General features: G+C 45.2%; 1 protein-coding gene across 2 annotated transcripts in view; it reads left to right on the top strand.

Annotated features, from left to right (window-relative positions):
• LOC126481451 (uncharacterized) overlaps positions 1 to 20,119 on the top strand; it is a 259,781-nt gene that overhangs the window by 218,803 nt on the left and 20,859 nt on the right. For both annotated transcript variants that reach the window (XM_050105223.1, XM_050105222.1), the window contains exon 4: positions 6,709 to 6,900. In XM_050105223.1, coding sequence (XP_049961180.1) covers positions 6,709 to 6,900 — 192 coding nt within the window. The remainder of the gene's footprint in view (positions 1 to 6,708; positions 6,901 to 20,119) is intronic.

Here is a 20,119-nt window from a genome sequence, read left to right as displayed (position 1 = left end):
CATCGCGGTGTAGCTTGCCGTCCAGGTTTCGAGAGGCTGCGTTTCTGCATGAGGTATCGAATATATTGCTTTCTCCCACTTATACCTCCCGAGGAGATCACGAATGTAAAATTAGAGAGATTCGAGCGCGCACGGAGGCTTTCCGGCAGTCGTTCTTCCCGCGAACCATACGCGACTGGAACAGGAGAGGGAGGTAGTGACAGCGGCATGTAAAGTGCCCTCCGCCACACACCGTTGGGTGGCTTGCGGAGTATAAATGTAGATGTAGACCTATAATCTGTGCGCATCGAAATTAATTACATATTGTTATATGCCCAGGCACACTGATTGGAGTACTTCACATTTCTCCCTTTACTTATTAAATTAATCAAATTATTTCCCCCAACAACACATCTAAGAAACAATATTAGGATATTGCTTACTTGAATTATAACGCTACTGAGGATTACGAAAATTTTTATTTGCAATCAAAGACAAGTTTGGATAGCGATAAGTACGTTGATTGATAAACCTCACCTTGAAGCAACACAAGCTGTAAGATAGCTGATGCAACGCGCAGTGCGTTGTCGCAGAAGTAAACGGACAGATGGTTGCTCCAGAACCTACCTAAGCAGGCTCCCATAGCCGGCGTCTTTACTCGACGGCCGAACTGTCCTTTTTCTACGACGCCCACGGGGGAAGTCCTTACTCACTGGCTCCCACGGTCGTAGCGTCTTTACTGCACGCCGCCAACAAGCGAAGCGTTTACGTTCGCTCCGGAGCAGCCAGTAAAATATGTTAGGACACTAATGAAATCGTTGTTACGCATCTCCGCGCCAATTGCACGCGTTCTAGCATCAGAAAATCCCCCTACGTACTATGTACCCACTCGCAAGCCGTCCTTCGGTTTTTTTTTTTTTTTCAGAGGGACGCTATCCTAAAAAGTCTTCTAGCTGATCGTTCCCACGGCAGACGCCATAGAGCTCCAGGTGCCACTTTAACCTACATTCTCTTCTCTTTTAACAGAGTTTCTTCTCGTGAGCAGTCGCCCATCTAAGGGAAGGGATGTGGCGTCGCTGTTTCACTTCAGGAGTGTTCGCCCAGTGTTCAGACCATAAAATTTCGCTAATGACGCTCTGCTGGAGTGCGGGGCTCTTTTTGACAAAATCCGTTCAACACAACAGAATAGCTTCGCATTGTATTAGCTCCCCGAAACTTTTTGTATCCTCTCTACGTCGGCCATCATCGTTTAATTCGCTGCCCGAATAGCAAAATCATTCACTACGTATAGTGTCTCATTTCCTAATCTAATTCCCTGGTGTAATTCGACTGTATTCCATTACCTTAGTTGTAGTTTTCTTGATATTGATCTTATAATCTCTTTTCGTTAGGGAAAAATTAAAATGGAAAAATTAATAAAATCGATCAGTCAAGTGAAATCTTATACTGCAGTCAAATTGGGCTCTGGAAATCATTCTGACGTGAAGAAAGGTTAACCATTCAGCCAATTTTAGTTATCAGACGACACTGTCAAATGGTTCAAATGGCTCTGAGCACTATGGGACTCAACTGCTGAGGTCATTAGTCCCCTAGAACCTAGAACTAGATAAACCTAACTAACCTAAGGACATCACAAACATCCATGCCCGAGGCAGGATTCGAACCTGCGACCGTAGCGGTCTTGCGGTTCCAGGCTGCAGCGCCTTTAACTGCACGGCCACTTCGGCCGGACGACACTGTCTTCAGTGCCTTTATGTCCTCGTAAACGAAAGGAGACGTAACGCCGGCCGGAGTCGCCGAGCGGTTCTACGCGCTGCAGTCTGGATCCTCGCGACCGCTCCGGTCGCAGGTTCGAATCCTGCTTCGGGCACGGATGTGTGTGATGTCCTTAGGTTACTTTGATTTAAGTAGTTCTACTCTATGGGACTGATGACCTCAGATGATAAGCTCCATAGTGCTCGGAGCCATTTTTGGAGACGTAACACGCTGAATTAAGAATAACTGAAATTTGATATTTTAAGCCAACGGCCCTGCCACAGTGGTAACACCGGTTCCCGTCATATCACCGAAGTTAAGCGCTGTCGGGATGGGCTAGCACTTGGATGGGTGGCTCCCCGTTCTGCCGAGCGCTGTTGGCAAGCAGGGTGCACTCAGCCCTTGTGAAGCAAACTGATGAGCTACTTGATCGAGAAGTAGCGGCTCCGATCTTGTAAAATGATATACGACCGACAGAGCGGTGTGCTGACTACATCCCCTCCATATCCGCAGTGACGCCTGTGGTCTGAGGATGACACGACAGCCGATCGGTACCGTTGGGCCTTCATGGCTTTTCGGGCGGAGTTTAGTTGTTATGATAATTGAATTTGAAGTGGTTTAAATTTATTGATAGTCTCATAGCAGAGACTCTTTTTCACTCAATATTGAAAAGTAAGATTGTTATCAGTCGTAAACTACTGAGTATCAAATTTCCGTATGTCCATCTTTTCAGAGATGGTCACGAGAGCCTCGGCTGTTTAGTACAGAAAGTCAAATCAAACACCTTTCAACCATCTAATTTACAAACTGCCGACAGTCGGCAGATGATGTTTGAAGTAATCGCTATATCAAAAATCTCCAGATACCTGTCTTTGAACACTGGCTCCTATTTTCATGGGAACAGAGGTTGGCATATTCCTACACCTCGATTGGGGGGGGGGGGGGGGGCGTAATATATCGCAATATTTAAGACAACTATGATTTTAAAGGCGAATCGTTTTCTGACAAAATAAAACTTTATGTTAGAAATTCGTCTATAATCGTCAGAAATTCTTATAAAAATATACAGGATGGGGCAAATAAAAGTGGCCCGGAGGACAAGACCCACAGTTACTTCCAACAGGATGGAGGAACTGCTCATGCAGCCGGCCGAACCTTGGAGCACATTTACACAGTCTTCACGCCTGACAGAGTTTTTAGCAAAGATCAGTGTGATCGCAGCCCTAGTTGGCCACCCAGGTCACCTGATCTGTCAGTGTGCGATTACTTTGTATGGGGAAACATCAAGTCTAAAGTGTATCACAACCACCCTCAGTCTTCAAGAACTGCAGCAGAACATTTCGGACCAGACTGCAGCAATTCCAGCAGTCCATCTTCGATCCCTCTTCAGCAACTTTCTGAACAGGGCCCAAAAGCGCCAAGAGACGACTGGTGGTCACTTCTGACATCTGCTACAGTTAGGTTAGTACGTATTTCCTTTCCTGTGCTGTGTTTCTTTGTACACTGGAACTCTGTTCTCCGTTTCACTCTCATTTGCCCCACCCTGTATTATTAGTTATGGTATGTACTCGGATATGTTTCAAGACTCAGCTGTGACACGCTCAAACTTTCGAACACTGTCTATACGAGCTAGTACAGAGATAACTTGGCACAGAAACTTCGCAGGTATATTTGGTAGTATTCTGATATTCCTGTATTACAATTTTTGTAAAATTCATGCTTCTTCAACAGAAGCTGCCTCAGACGAACTTTGATAAACAGTCTGGATGCGGTGACAGGCAGCATAATAAATCCTCTCCTCTCCTGCCCCCCTCTCACACATTTCTCCCCCTCTCTACCCTTTATATGGTCACGAACCAGCTTTCGGTTTCAAAGGTCATCGTCAGGTGACAAATGAATGCAAAAAACAAAGTTTCATACTTGGATATCGTTACGTAGAACAATAGTTGAAAATAAAGTGGTTTTACAATTGTACTCCATCATTTGTATAACTGAAACTTAGTTCAACAGGGAGAAGAAGTTTGACCTTTTAAAAATAAGCTGGGACTTCAAAACATATTTTTATTGATTTCCAGTATTGTCGCTCTTGGTCATCTTCCTGCTTTCTTAACAGCGTACAAAACTTCAGTCTCCATCGTATGGGCTGTTTTCTGTTAGAAGATGTTAAAAGTAAAATTATCCACATAACAAGTTTATTTTTCATATTTAGTTAAATGTAATTATTTCTCCGTTTCATCAAAATACAACAATTTCTTTTTAAACGCACTACATGTCATCATTCTGTTGTGCCCTTTGTAGTTTCGGTGTACAGTAAGTAATGTCTGTTAAGTCACAAGTCATTTTATCTGTGGTTGCAACATTCAGTTGTCATCTGACAATAAGTAAATAATATTTTCCAGAAATTGGTAAAGTGTTTGCCGTTTAATATTATTAATGAATCTTCATTTGGCAGTGGCAGCTTGCTGCTCAAAATGCATCAGGGTGCAGTAAAATTTCAATAACTCGTCACTGAAGCAGGAAATTGTGGTGTTTACAGTATTAATAAGACAGTAGAGGCCACACCCATATCCATGAAATACGGATACATTTCAGTTTAACATCTATATTTGCTGCATATATTGTGTGATACGTACTACAGGGATACTTATAAGTTACACTACTGGCCATTAAATTTACTACACCACGAAGATGACGTGCTGAAGACGCGAAATTTAACCGACAGGAAGAAGATGCTGTGATATGCAAATGATTAGCTTTTCAGAGCATTCACACAATGTTGGCGCCGGTGACAACACCTACAACGTGCTGAAATGAGGAAAGTTTCCAACCGATTTCTCATACTCAAACAGCAGCTGACCGGCGTTGCCTGGTGAAACGATGTTGTGATCCCTTGTGTAAGGAGGAGAAATGCGTACCGTCACATTTCCGACTTTGATAAAAGTCGGATTGTAGCCTATCTCGATTGCGGTTTACCGTATCGCGACATAGCTGCTCGCGTTGCTCGAGATCCAATCACCGTTAGCAGAATACGGAATCGGTGGGTTCAGGAGGGTACTACCGAACGCCGTGCTGGATCCCGACGGCCTTGTATCACTAGCAGTCGAGATGACAGGCATCTTATCAGCATGGCTGTAACGGATCGTGCAGCCACGTCTCGAGCCCTGAGTCAACAGATGGGGACGTTTGCAAGACAACAACCATCTGCACGAACAGTTCGACGACGTTCGCAGCAGCATGGACTATCAGCTCGGAGACCACGGCTGCGGCTTCAAACCACGCGAACACTCCGCGCGCCTTACACTCATCGCCGCTGATTTCTGATAACGTTCTGATGCAGCTGACATTAATAGTTTCCCTGTCTTTTCCTTTCTTTCCCTGCCACCTTCAATGTATATACACTACTGGCCATTAAAATTGCTACACCAAGAAGAAATGCAGATGATAAACGGGTATTCACTGGAAAAATATATTATACTAGAACCGACATGTGATGACATTTTCACGCAATTTGGGTGCATAGATCCTGAGAAATCAGTACCCAGAACAACCACCTGTGGCCTTGATACGCCTGGGGGCATTGAGCCAAACAGAGCTTGGATGGCATGTACAGGTACAGCTGCGCATGCAGCTTCAACACGATATCATATTTCAACAAGAGTAGTGACTGGCGTATTGTTTCGAGCCAGTTGCTCGGCCACCATTGACCAGACGTTTTCAGTTGGTGAGAGATCTGGAGAACGTGCTGTCCAGGGCAGCAGTCGAACACTTTCTGTATCCAGAAAGGCCCGTACAGGACCTGCAACATGCGGTCGTGCATTATCCTGCTGAAATGCAGGGTTTCGCAGGGATCGAATGAAGGGTCGTAACACATCTGAAATGTAACGTCCACTGTTCAAAGTGCCGTCAATGCGAACAAGAGGTGACCGAGGCGTGTATCCAATGGCATCCCATACCATCGCGCTGGGTGATACACCAGTATGGCGATGATGAATACACGCTTCCAATGTGCGTTCACCGCGATGTCGCCAAACACGGATGCGACCATCATGATACTGTATACAGAACCTGGATTGATCCGAAAAAATGACACTTTGCCATTCATGCACCCAGGTTCGTCGTCGAGTACACCATCGCAGGCGCTGCTGTCTGTGATGCAGCGTCAGGGGTAACCGCAGCCACGGTCTCCGAGCTGATAGTCCATGCTGCTGCAAACGTCGTCGAACTGTTCGTGCACATGATTGTTGTCTTGCAAACGTGCCCATCTGTTGACTCAGGGATCGCGACGTGGCTGCACGATCCGTTACATCCATGCAGATAAGATGCTTGTCATCTCGACTGCTAGTGATACGAGGCCGTTGGGATCCAGCACGGCGTTCCGTGTTACCCTCCTAAACGCACCGATTCCATATTCTGCTAACAGTCATTGGATCTCGACCAACGCGAGCATCAATGTCGCGATACGATAAACCGCAATCGCGATAGGCTACAATCCGACCTTTATCAAAGTCGGAAACGTGATGGTACGCATTTCTCCTCCACACACGAGGCATCACAACAACGTTTCACCAGGCAAAGCCGATCAACTGCTGTTGGTGTATGAGAAATCGGTTGGAAACTTTCCTCATGTCAGGACGTTGTAGGTGTCGCCACCGGCGTCAACCTTGTGTGAATGCTCTGAAAAGCTAATCATTTGCATATCACAGCATCTTCTTCCTGTCGGTTAAATTTCGCTTCTGTAGCACGTCATCTTCGTGGTGTAGCAATTTTAATGGCCAGTAGTGTATTTATTAATAACTCTCCATAATCTCTGTTTATTATTTACCAGTGTCCAGAACAATCAAACTGATTCCAGGAAAGGTACCATGCGTCACACCAGGCTCGTGGGCTCGCACGCGCGCACACACACAAAACACAAAGCACACACTGAGGTACCACTAGCCACTACTTGCCTCTTCTTGTGTCTCCTGATCCAAGGCGCCGGGCCAGCTGCCCCCCAAGCCCACGCCGCCGTCGTGGGCGGCTGGCACGCTGCAGACGGCGGCCGCCGTGTCGCTGCTGCTGGTGGCGCTGCTGCTCAGCACAGCCGTCACCTGCATCTGGCGGCGCCTGTTGGCGGTGCGGTCCGCTACTATGCCTAGCGCTGCCCCGCAACATTTCACGTTGTCAGTAAGTACCCTCCGCTCTCTCTTATAATATGTAGACAGCTTACGTTTTTCATATGAGTTGTATGCAACAGGCCGTTGTAATTAAAATGCAGCTACTCACAGAGGTCAAGTGTGGGCTGTAGTTATCGTACAGAGGCGAAATTTGTTATATATTCAAATGCGTTAACGTGGTACCGATTTACGCTGGAAAAAATTAGTTCCAATGTTGGCAACCAGTTGCAAATCTGGCGCCGTGAATGCAAGATCAGCGTATAGAAAGGCATAATGTTGATTTTATTATTAACTGCCGCTTAAACACTTTGATCAATGCGAGCAGCGGAGATGTCGACGAAGTGTTGTACAGCACCAGATTCGCACCTGGCGGCCAAAATTGGAACTAATTTTTTTCCAGTGTAAATCGGTTCCACATTAACGCATTAGCATATCTGCCAAGTTTCGCTACCACGCGATAATTACAGCTGATGCTGGACCTCCTTGAGCAGCTGTACTGTAATTATAACGACCGTACTGATGGTGAAACGTACTGGTCGACTCGTCACGCCCTCGGTACTTCGTCGCATCCCAAAATGTACCACTCGCGGCCAGGACCAGTATCCTCGAACTCTTTGCGATCACCAGCGTGTGAGACAAATTTATGAACTTATTGCCTAGCAGATGAAACGGAAAACGTTTATTGGCGATCCTAGATTGCTTTACTGCGTTGCAACCCTTATCAAATCAGTTTAAATCAGTTTAAATAAGGATCGCCAGGCTCGCTTTCACCTGCGAGACAGTTAAAATTATCACGAGTCCTATCCTATTAATAATGCATGACAATAATCTAAACATAGTCAGAGATATGAAATATATTCGCTACTGTGAAATCTTTCTGACGTTATGTATGAAGATGTAACCTATGGGTGATATGTGAACATTTGTACCGGACCGGGACTTCAAAACGGATTTCCCACTTGTCGCGAGCTGTCGCCCTTAACCACCTTTTCTTTTCGTTATGGCTCGCTGCATTTGTTCGGGGTGGACATCGCATGACATCCATTCAAATTCATCGTTCATCCGATCACTCACTTTTTTTTATTAGGGAAGGCAGCTAACCCTCTGATCGGACACGCTGAGCTACGGTACCAGCAACCACCTTGGCTATCTGAGCATGCTTCCAGGACCGGTCCAAAGTTCCATATGTCACACCATCTACAACCTCATCGCTAGTAACTTTACTTCATATGTAAATTGAGGAAACGAAAGGAAAGGAAAGGGGAAGTATCACTGTTGTCAGCTGCATTGGGACGTTACGCGGAATCGGCGACGACAAGTGAATATGTGTACCGGACCGTGGTTCGAACCCGGGATCTCCTGTTTACCAAGCAGGTGCGGCAACCACTATACCATCCAGGACACAATGTTATCGCCTCCGTGTTCGAATCCCGGTCCGTTGCACATTTTCACTCGCCACCGATTCCACATAATGTCTCAATGCAGCGGACAGCAGTGATCCCCCATTTCCTATCGATTCTTCCCCTCTCCACCTTCAATTTCATATAATGTGTAACAGCTGAGGATTCTGCAAGGTGTGTGTTCTTTCGGATATGTGCGAAAGAACAGACGCCACACATTCATATAACTTTAGCTGAGTTCCCACCACGGTGTTTCAAGGAAACGAACGTATTCAACGTTAGTATTACAATCGTCAGTACTTATTTTTATCATTATCTGAGGAAAGAGACGTTGCCTACGATCTTGCAGCTGAACTACAGTTCCAGGAAGTTTACTCTGATAGCCAAAGGTGCTATGGCGACCTCTCTCGACAAGCGGGAAATCCAGGTTCGAGTCCCTGTCGGGCACAAATTTTCATGTGTCATCAATAGGTAATATATTTATACATAATGCAGCTATGTCAGAAATATTCCGCAATAGCGAATAAATTTCGTAAATGTAGTACACCTGCAAGATCGACACCAGTGTCCGTTTCCTCAGGCATTGTTAAAAATAAGCATATTCAGAGAGACAGACATCCGATCACTGAACTGGAAAATAGACCTCTAACAGTTTGTACACCGCTTTCAGCTGGCGCTCAGAAACTTCCCTCGATAACCTCCACAAGTGTAATAACAATCCAGTTGAAACTCAACAGGGAAAGGAAATCACACAAAAACATCACACTTCAAGTCTGCAGGGAAGCAAATGGAAAATAATGGCTTCGTTGAGACCTTACCATGTCTGCCTCTTTCATTACACATCTCCTCTAGTTAGCTACTGGCTCTGCGATCTGATACGAGGTTTCTGCCTATCGAGGGTGTGCAGTGTAACACTCGTGCAGTATACCGGGGAATGCTTAAATATAATACTACGCCCACACGTGAATGCACTTGCGGCCTTCTTTAAACTTTCCGTATTGAAAAATAATTTCGTTATTCACGAAGGACCACTCACTCCCGACCTGATGTACACAACATCCTTAAAACATCGCCTCAGACCCACAGGCAGCACCGCGATGTTGTTCTAAACTTTCCAACCTTACATGCTCGCTAACACGATTCAGGCATTTCTGTTGGCTATTTCCTCTTGCCGCTAATAGCACTTCCGTGCATAAGCTTTCTTCCTGCCAGCATTTTTATACAGTTCATTTTCAACATCTGCTGGGAAAGACCTGCCACAATGAAAAATAACTCGCCTTTAATCTCGCATAGCAGGCCGTGACCACAACCTACTTATAAGATTTACAGTCAAAATTGTCATTCATCTGCAGGCTAAACAAAGTGCCCTTCCAGCAGACATCATAAACTCACGCTAGCATCCACGATAGTGAAGTTTACACGCCCACGAATGCGACGAGGAATGATTTGTTACAATGAGCTCGAGGAGAAAATTTGTAAGTGTTGACAGTGAAGTGCTTTATGATCGACAGAACCCAGTGCCTTCTTGAGGTATCGTCCAGAGATCGCGGTGTCACACCAAAGTCGGCAACACTCATCGATATCACAGACGATAGTGATTTCTCACTGTAATCCGCACAGGCGAGTGGGAGACGCTGAAGGAGCCACGCCCCCTCTCTTAGCACAACAGCACCGTCGCTTGGAGGTCAACATAGAGCCGAGCATGGAAGCGCTCTGCCCCAGTTTGTGAGCTCAGCTGAGACAATCAGCATGATCAAGTAGACTTAAAGAGTTATTCAAATGTCAAATAGAAATTTACTTTTCTAAATGTTGAACATTGCACTTTGAGAGAACTGTTTTTTAATTAGTGCCTCGTGTAGTGCTTTAATAGTCAATGACAGTAGCAAATTATCATGCACTCGTGTGACAAATTATTGTGTCAAGTTAAGTAAATCTTTTTTATCATTCATGTAATAAGGTGAACTAGTATTTCATCTGTTGTAGTTCCGATGAACCATACGCCAGAGCAGGGAAAGAACCCATAGTTATCGACATAACAATTCTGCAGGATGATGAGTCCTCATCAGAGACAAAGTAGCGTGTAAGTGCCATGTTGAAGTGAGATAAGACTGCTTCCGTTCTCCACTTACGTAAACGATTTGCGTTGTAGAGTGGGCACCAGTCTGAGACTGTTTCCTGCTGTGGGTAGGAAAATGTCGTCTTTGAACGACTGCAGGGATGCTTGAGAATTTCTAGTCGATGTGTCAAGCCATTTCAGTTTAAATGTGGATAAATGTGTGTTAATTCTAATGGGTTAAAGAGATATTCATATACTGTTAGAATACGGCATTAATACTGTTGTTATGTAACAAAATATATGAAAGACGTGTAGGGCCAAACGACTTTGTAACAACAGTAATGATTCCAGTGCCAAAGAAACAAGTAGCCACCAATAAATGCAGAGAGCTCAGAACAACTACTCTCATTTCACATGCAGCCAAAGTTATGTTAAGAATCATTAAATAAAAGACTGTAAAATGTAATGGAGGGGAATTTGGCTAAGGAGCAATTTGGTTTCAGACAGAATACAGGCACAAGAGATGCACTAGGGCTCTTGCGAATTTTAGGAGAGAGGTATATTGAAACGGGAAGAGACCTATAAATGTGTTTTATAGACCGGGAAAGCTCTCTGACAACGTCGCTTGAGATGTGCTTGTAACGATAATGAGGGAAAAGAGAACGGACGGGAAAAGCAGACGACCCATAAACTCATATTTATATCAAATGGCGTCAGCGAAAGTGAAAAGAGAAAGTAATGGCTGGAGAGAATTAGGAAAAGGAGTATGACAAGCCAGGTGTAAGTCTCCTATTATTTTCAGTCTGTACTCGGGAAATATGATTGACCACTGCCAATAAATGATCATGTGGTAAAAACTGGAGGCAGAAGAACACGGTGTTTGACGTTTGCAGACGACGTGTCAAGCGCTTAGAGGATAAGGCCGATACCACTGAAGCTAAACGAAAGATTTAGGGAATGAAAATCAATACAAAAAGAAAACAGAAGTAAATGCACTAGGAGAAAATAAAGGGTAAATATAATGCTGAACGGAGAAGTACCCAGTCCGTCCCTGAAGTTCCGAGGCTGATTTTATTTCTGGTCTAAAAGCGATGACAGCGCAGTAAATGTGGTGACAGCTTCAACTAACAACTGTAAACAACAGAAGTGAATTCGATTAGTCAGTTGCGAGCAGCCAGTATTAAATGATGGACGTGCGGCCACGATGTGTCATGTTGTTGTCACAAATCTCAATGCAGCAACTCTCTAAATCAAAAGATCAAAAACTTCTCCAAAACTGATTTCTATGCTGCTTTCTGACTGAAACGCAGACTGTGAAGTTATTTTTTGAAAAAATTCATCGCAGGTAACGAGACTTGGTCTTATTGCTTTACCCTCGGCTGCCACCTACGGACAAACCACCAACCACACGCCGGTGTCTGGTGAGTTGCCGCACTTCCGGCACACTAGGGAGATCAACCCCAGCCATCACCACAGTACCAGGTGACGCTCGCCGATTCAAAGAGCTACTACCGTCGGCGCTATCTCGCATCTACGGATCTTGGGCCAGCACTACGCTTTACAGGTTTTCTTCGGCCGTTGGCTTTATAGGACGCCACCCGACTACTTTTCAGGCAGACGACATAAAAGTTCACAGTTCACGGTTATGTGGACATAACGACTTCAGTGCAAGCGGTCCCTCAATCAAAGCTCCATTTGCCGTCCACACATTATAATCTAGGCCTTACGCCAGCCATCTAATCTCACGAAGCATTTCCGTCTCACCGTCGCTCGGATCCAACCAACCGCTAACAAATCCAGCAGCACACCTTCAAATTGCTTCAGCGGCCTCCTTTGATCACAACCGGTAGGGACACCAAATATTCGAGCGAATGTGTCGCACAAGCGTTCTGTATTCGGTCTCTCTTAAAGGTGCTGTACTCTTTATCAGAACTCTTTCTCTAAGTTGTATTCAGACATTCGCCCTCCTTACCACTAACTGTATGTGCTCATTCCATTAAATTTCATTTCACAACTTTACACCCAGGTGTTTAATCGAAGTGACTGGGGCAAACGGTATGCCATTAATATTACACTACTGGCCATTAAAATTGTTACACCACGAAGATGACGTGCTACCAACGCGAAATTTAACCGACAGGAAGAAGATGCTGTGATATGCAAATGATTAGCTTTTCAGAGCATTCACACAAGGTTGGTGCCGGTGGCGACACCTACAACGTGCTGACACGAGGAAAGTTTCCAACCGATTTCTCATACACAAACAGCACTTGACCGGCGTTGCCTGGTGAAACGTTTTTGTGATGCCTCGTGTAAGGAGGAGAAATGTGCACCATCACGTTTCCGACTTATAAAAGACGGATTGTAGCCTATCGCGATTACGGTTTATCCTGTCGCGACATTGATGCTCACGTTGGTCTAGATCCAATGACTGTTAGCACAATATGGAATCGGTGGTTTCAGAAGGGTAATACGGAACGCCGTGCTGGATCCCAACGGCCTCGTATCACTAGCAGTCGAGATGACAGGCATCTTATCCGCATGGCTGTAGCGGATCGTGCAGCCACGTCTCGATCCCTGAGTCAACAGATGGGGACGTTTACAAGATAACAACCATCTGCATGAACAGTTCGGCGACGTTTGCAGCAGCATGGACTATCAGCTCGGAGACCTTGGCTGCGGTTACCCTTGACGCCGCATTACAGACAGAAGCGACTGCGATGGTGTACTCGACGACGAACCTGGGTGCATGAATGGCAAAGCGTCATTTTTTCGAATGAATCCAGGTTCTGTTTACAGCATCATGATGGTCGCATCCGTGTTTTGCAACGTCGCGTTGAACGCAAATTGGAAGCGTGTATTCGTCATCGCCATACTGGCGTATCACCCGGCGTGATGGTATGGGGTGCCACTGGTTACACGTTTCGGTCACCTCTTGTTCGCATTGACGGTACTTTGAACAGTGGACGTTACATTTCAGATGTGTTACGACCCGTAGCTCTACCCTTCATTCGATGCCAGCGAAACCCTACATTTCAGCGGGATAATGCACGACCGCATGTTGCAGGTCCTGTACGGGCCTTTCTGGATACAGAAAATGTTCGACTGCTGCCTTGGCCAGCACATTCCCCAGATCTCTCACCAATCGAAAACGTATGGTCAATGGTGGCCGAACAACTGGCTCGTCACAATACGCCAGTCACTACTCTTGATGAACTGTGGTATCGTGTTGAAGCTGCATGGGCAGCTGTACCTGTACACGCCATCCAAGCTCTGTTTGACTCAATGCCCAGGCGTATCAAGGCCGTTATTACGGCCAGAGGTGATTGTTCTGGGTACTGATTTCTCAGGATCTATGCACCCACATTGCGTAATATATTTTTCCAATGAATACCCGTTTATCATCTGCATTTCTTCTTGGTGTAGCATTTCTAATGGCCAGCAGTGTATCATCATCAGCAGCAGCATAAGTTTACTGTTATATTAGCAAGCCGTTTGTGTCTCCGTTTTCCGCCGTCCATTACTTCCCTTTTAATGTTGTTGTATATGCTGCCTTCCATCTGATCATCCAGGATCTGAAATCTCTTCCTCCATCTCTTCTTCTTCTCTTCCACAGACTCCTCTACTTTTTATAAGCCTCTCCTCCTTTCTTAATATACGACAACTCCAGTTTATTTGGCTTCCTGTTATTACATTCAGTAATTGTCTTTGCCCTTCCACTCTTATCAGTATCTTCTCATGTTACGTTGTACCCATCCAACTTAATCTTCAGTCCTCCGCCATGTCCACACCTCAACAGCCTCCAGACTTGGTCTATCTTTCTCCCTCATTTTCACGTTTCAGCACTATACAGGATGACACTCCATGCAAGACACTTCATTAGTCATTTCCTCAGAGCTTTGTCCCTATTGCTTCAGAAAATTCACCTATTCTAACAAAATGCCATTTTCACCATTGCTACGCTGATTATATTTTCTGTGCTGCTCTCCGTATCGGTTCCTGTCTTGCTTTCTATGTATTTAAATTTTCGAGTCTGCGTTAATGAAAACAGGATAGTGGTTTTAAAGTTTCAGGGCTCCGCCCCACTCCCTCCAAAACTCACTTGAGTACAATGCACAGAACGTTCATACAACCCTGTGAAATTGTTAAAAAAATTCTTTCTTTGGGATGTTATTCAACTCGCGCATCATATTAGATTGAATGTCGGTTATGCCGTCAAAGTGTTGACGCGTCTTGTGAATTTCTGCGTCTTCTCTTTTTATGCGAGTCTCGTATTGATATGTGTTAAGTTCCCTTGTAGGTGGTTCAAGCTACTAATGAATGGCTGTGTACAGGTAGCCAGAGAACGATGGAACTGCATTAACCCAATACATCAAGTAGGTTCTACTTAATGCCGTTTTGGAAATAACACAACTAAAAGATGGTCGTGACATGCTATCCGTATGACAAAATACACAGAAGAGGTTTTAAAAAGTACGAGCTGTATCGCAATGCTAGACATAGTCACTGAGTTAAGTATACTAGTCTGTCCTAATAGTGTAGCACTGACGTAGTTGGCACAAGTTTGTACATAGATGCAGTCCGTGTTCGGCGCACTCGCAATGACCCAGCAGTTTGCAAAAAATGGTTCAAATGGCTCTGAGCACTATGGGACTTAACTTCTGAGGTCATCAGTCCCCTAAGACTTAGAAATACTTAAACCTAACTAACCTAAGGACATCACACACATCCATGCCGGAGGCAGGATTCTAACCTGCGACCGTAGCGGTCGCGCGGTTCCAGACTGGAGCGCCTAGAACCGCTCGGCCACTTCGGCCGGCCCAGCAGTTTGCATGTGGTTTGTGATGTCGTAGGCTCCTACTGGTGAGCCACGGACATGGCTGGCATAAAGCCCAGAGTGTACTGCAGGCCCAGAGAAAGGATCTCTGATTGTGGGTCAGCTTACGTGGTCAGAGTTGAGCCGAGAGAATCATGAGCTGTTAACTACCGACTGACTGGAGAGTGACCAGGCAGCGTCATGTAAAGCCTTCTAGTGGAAGAATACCAGGAAAGCGTGATGGTGGCAAGTGACTCGGGGATGCGAGATAGTACTGACGATAGCAGCACTGTGAATCGTATGTCATAGCGCCAACTGACAGTTTTGTGGCTGCTGGGGTGTGACCTACACGTGGTTGTGTTGCTGGCATACTAGAAGGGCGGCAACCTGCGGTACATTACTGTGTGGTTGGTGGCTGAGCATTAGGTGTCAGCTAAGGTTACAGTATCCCTTTTTTTCGACAGAGGAGGTGGTGGACCCGTCTTGCTGTGAGGTCGGCAATTGGGATAGGATACCACATCCCTTCTTTTCCAAGGGAGAGATAGAGGAGCGACCATGGAGAAAAAGCATCTCCCAAAGAGCGAATGAGCTTTGGAGAAGGACAGCGCATCCAGTAAGGAGTGTGTACAACAGTAGAGGCCTCGACCCGGAAGTGGGGGCCCGGGGCCGGTGGTGCTGTCAAAGATGCCCTGTTGAGGACTGGAAGGAGCGAATGTGGCAAAAAAGTGATATCCGGGGTCGTTATCGAGAAATGGACATGACGCCGTTGAAGACGGCGTATCGTAGAGGCCGAGCTTGCAGCGAAAATTGCACAAACAGAGAACCAGAGTGACACATAAGTCCAACTTATGTGCCGTGGAGGCTGTCCGGACGAGAAAAGGCAGGCTCTCTATGCAGAGCGGAAAGGTCCTGGAGGTCGCAGGAGAGAATCCCTACTGGAGATGTGGGGGGGCAATGCCCAGGCCAGGGCAGCACAGGACAGGTTCGTGCATAAGATGACCATGACACACACACTCGGAAGAGAAGAGGCCTGTAGAGAAAGGAGGTCACCGGAGATGTGAGCTGAACATCGGTGACATGCAGAAAGGATGGTATAACCATGGTTAGCTGTCAAGAAGTGATAAGCTATGGCCATCAGAGTCTGAAGAGAGCAGAGCGACGCCGTCATTAGACATACAGGGAGAGTGCATGTAGGGGACATGCGCCGATGGCATAGGAAGCACAGGAGAGTGTACGATGGAGGGGGCGTTGGGCGGGCCAGCGTCGTGAGAGCGGCGGCGCTGGAGCTGATGGCGTCAGAGTCTGATTGGGCGCCGTGCCTGAGGGAAGTAGGCCACGTTGTGGGGACGTATACGATCTATTCGCGAAATACTATTGAGGAAGTTGAGAGACCCAGCATTCGTGACTGTCTGTTGAGTGACTGTATTGCCTCTAATATTCATATGACCAAAGGTCAAATGAGAGATATTGGGGTTCATACAGAGGCATCTGGGTATCCATTCCACTCGTTTCATTTGCAGATGTAACAGGAAAGGAAATGACTAGCAATTAATACACGTACATAGACGCAGATAGTGATTTTTACTCGTTTTTCAGTGTAGTCCCCATTTAGTCTGCGTCTAAAGTTTTTCTCACGAGTAGATTAAATATCTGACGTAAGATTATAAGAGCTCTCCCGAACGGTCATTTATGGCTGCCATTTCCAGTGACATCATTCCATTACTATCTTCAGCTTTCTTTATATATAGAAATAGATTTCAGTCGGAGCAGCCAAAACTGGCGACATGGTTGATTTTCCAGTTTTTCGTACCATAGTTTCCTAATTCCGTCATTGTTTAATCAACTCTTTTTCGTACCAGGAAAACTCACATGTGTTAATAATTTTTCATGCTGATGGTTTACAGGACTTTAATAACGTCATCATTTATTATTCGGCCATTTCAACATACCAGATAAGAAGGATCAGTTTTCCATCCCAGGAAGCACTGGCTATAATCTGTTCGGCAGATGAAATCTATTCCGACCAGTGTTCTTTCTTCTAATTTTTCATTCCCTGCCGAAATGGACAGAGCGAGTCGTTGTAGATTTATTTCGTTTGAGCCTAATCTAGCTGGCAGTGGGCTAGGGGGACTCCAGTTCTGAGTTATAACTTACCACACGGCACGATAGTTTTGAATTTGCGACGACGTAGTCACAGTAAGAGTTTGGCGGCCTGCGGTACTATTTAGTCTGTGCACACCTGCTGTTGGGCCAACGACGTCCACCAACAGCGTTTATTATGTTTTCGTTTCTGACGTGGACTGGTGCGGCTAGCCTCAGGCACTAAAAAATAAAACGACGCCGATATTCAGTTCGATGCTTTATAAAACGGTCCAGTTATTTATTTCGGATGAGGTTTCTGTCCCCACTGAACAAATGCGGCACTCATTCTGTACACACTTGGCCGTAGTTAATTCTTCATTTGAAGTGCACAGTGACACTACTTTTGATACATTTGGAAGTCAAGTAATTCGTGTGCAGAATAAGTGATTGTTCATTGGAATTTTGTGCATTCTTTGACTGTTTCCGTCTGTGTTTGTAGTTTTGGAAAGCTCTGTTCGTGAAATGCGTTCAAGAAAATTAAGCTCATGTTTGAATTCAGCTGTCCATTTCTTCAGTGTTGAAAAAGAAAAAGCTGGATTTTTATTACATTTAACCTACTTCTGATGAGCAGCCGCTGGCGATAAACCAAACCAAAACAAAAGTTAAGGCGGATATGGTATTCAAATTTCTTCATTTGAACGAAAGATATATGAGTACTTTAAAAACTCGTTTAAAACAAATACATCCCACTGATCTCATTGACACTTAACTCACGTCCTTGTGTAACAAATATCACTACATCACAACAGAAACAAAATTTAGCTGATTCTACAGCATCGTCGTATGAAGGTGGGTCGTTTCCTTCTTATCTTAATGCTGCACATTTCTGTGTTCTTCGCATATGTTAAGCCTGTGATTCCGAAATTCAACGACCTTCTTTATACAAGCTGTTAAAAACAATTTTATACATGTCTGCTATTATACAGAAAACAAAAACATACCTTTTTATGCAATAAAAATCTCGCACACTTGGAACCATGGACTGACAAGTGATAAGCCTACTGTGAGGAGCTGTTGAGATTGCCTTATTACGTATTATATCCTATTTTAGAGCTGTTATTGTAACAGCCTTCCATATTCACAGATACATTGGTTACTATTGTTTAAAATCCAAAGTGACAGGAGCTCGCGAGCTGTTGGTGGTTAGGACGATAGGTCAGCTCTTTCAAACCCGTTGTTGTCAATAACATCATAGGTGTTGTCCGTGAAAATATATATACATTTTTATAATGTGTGTGGAGTAATCATCTCCTCACACAGACGAAATAGTAATACTTCGTGTGACAACTCCTGTGTCACAACTTTATTGTCGCTGAGGATGACAGTAATTTGAAAGGGGGCCGGCCGGTGTGGCCGTGCGGTTCTAAGCGCGTCAGTTTGGAACCGCGTGACCGCTACGGTCGCAGGTTCGAATCCTGCCTCGGGCATGGTTGTGTGTGATGTCCTTAGGTTAGTTAGGTTTAAGTAGTTCTAAGTTCTAGGGGACTGATGACCTCAGAAGTTAAGTCCCATAGTGCTCAGAGCCATTTGAACCATTTGAATTTGAAAGGGACCCCTATCGACACAAAGTGTTCCCAATGGTGCCGACTTTCAACCATCAATACTTGTGGGCCGGTGGAAACTTACCGTGCCCTTGTTGTAGCTAGTCTATTAGGGGCTCGTAACATACTAGTTTATGTCGGTTACCAATTAATAATCAGATGCGTACATATGCGGCCTCAGGCGTCAGTATTGGCTCTTCAACAAAAACGTCTGATGACCACTATATATTAGATACAGACGTCGGTTAAAAACATGGAAGCACCCCGAGAAATGCTTGTTTGAACGTAGATGCAGTTGCTAGTCAAGTCTGTTGTACCTGACCACGAACAGCACCTGTGTAAAATGCCCTCAATGCACTGCAAGTGTCAGTCTTTGTCAGAACAGTGTTCTGTGTAGTTGTGAGTGCATTATGCTGGAGCTAAGTGATTTCGAACACGGGAAAATTGTGGGTGCTCGTAACCAAGGTAGTTTAAGTGTCTGGTGTTCAAACAGGCACCGTATGGAAGATTTATACTGCTTACAGGGAAAACAGGAAAACGTCATCCGGTAAGTCACAACGCGGACCAAAGTGTGTTTTGAGTGATCTTGACACACGGTCATTGAGGAGGAAGACAACTGTAAAAGTCAGCAGAAGTCGCTGCAGAACTGGATGTTGCACTCTTCAAACCAGTCAGGACCAAAAAAACACGAACGGAGCTCCAAAAGTGGGGAACTGCAGGGTGAGCTGAAATTCGAAAACCACTCACCAGTTATGCAAATGGTCGTAACAGGGAAACGTGGTGCCGAAGCCATAAAACATGGATTGTGGAGCAATGGATGAAAATCTTTTGTTCGGATGAGTCTTTTTTTCACACTGTTTCCAACTTGTGGCCGAGCTTACATGTTTCGTACTCCATGCCACGCCTACGATGCAGACTGATGATGGGATGCACGATTATTCTGCAGGTCACATTACTACCGAGGATTATGTGGCCATTTTGGCTGATCAGATCCATCCTGTGGTACAATATTTGTTCCCCAGTGATGATGCCGTTTTCCAAGACGACAAGACCCTAGTTCATACAGCCAGGACTGGTTTTGTGAGCACAAGGACGGAACGTAGCATCTCTGATGGCCACCATGGTCGTCAGAGCTCAGTATTACTAAGCCTTTCTGGCCTAATTTGTAGAGACGCGTGCGCGATCGCTATCCACCTGTATCATCACCATTCCCTTGAAAACCATACAGGACTTGTTGCAACAGCTCGGTTTAGTTTACAGTGATAAAAGCTATA

This window comes from Schistocerca serialis, chromosome 5 (assembly GCF_023864345.2).
Source record: "Schistocerca serialis cubense isolate TAMUIC-IGC-003099 chromosome 5, iqSchSeri2.2, whole genome shotgun sequence".
In the NCBI taxonomy this organism is placed as follows: domain Eukaryota; kingdom Metazoa; phylum Arthropoda; class Insecta; order Orthoptera; family Acrididae; genus Schistocerca; species Schistocerca serialis.
Note: the sequence above shows the minus strand (reverse complement) of the source record. Positions and strands in the feature narration are given on the sequence as shown.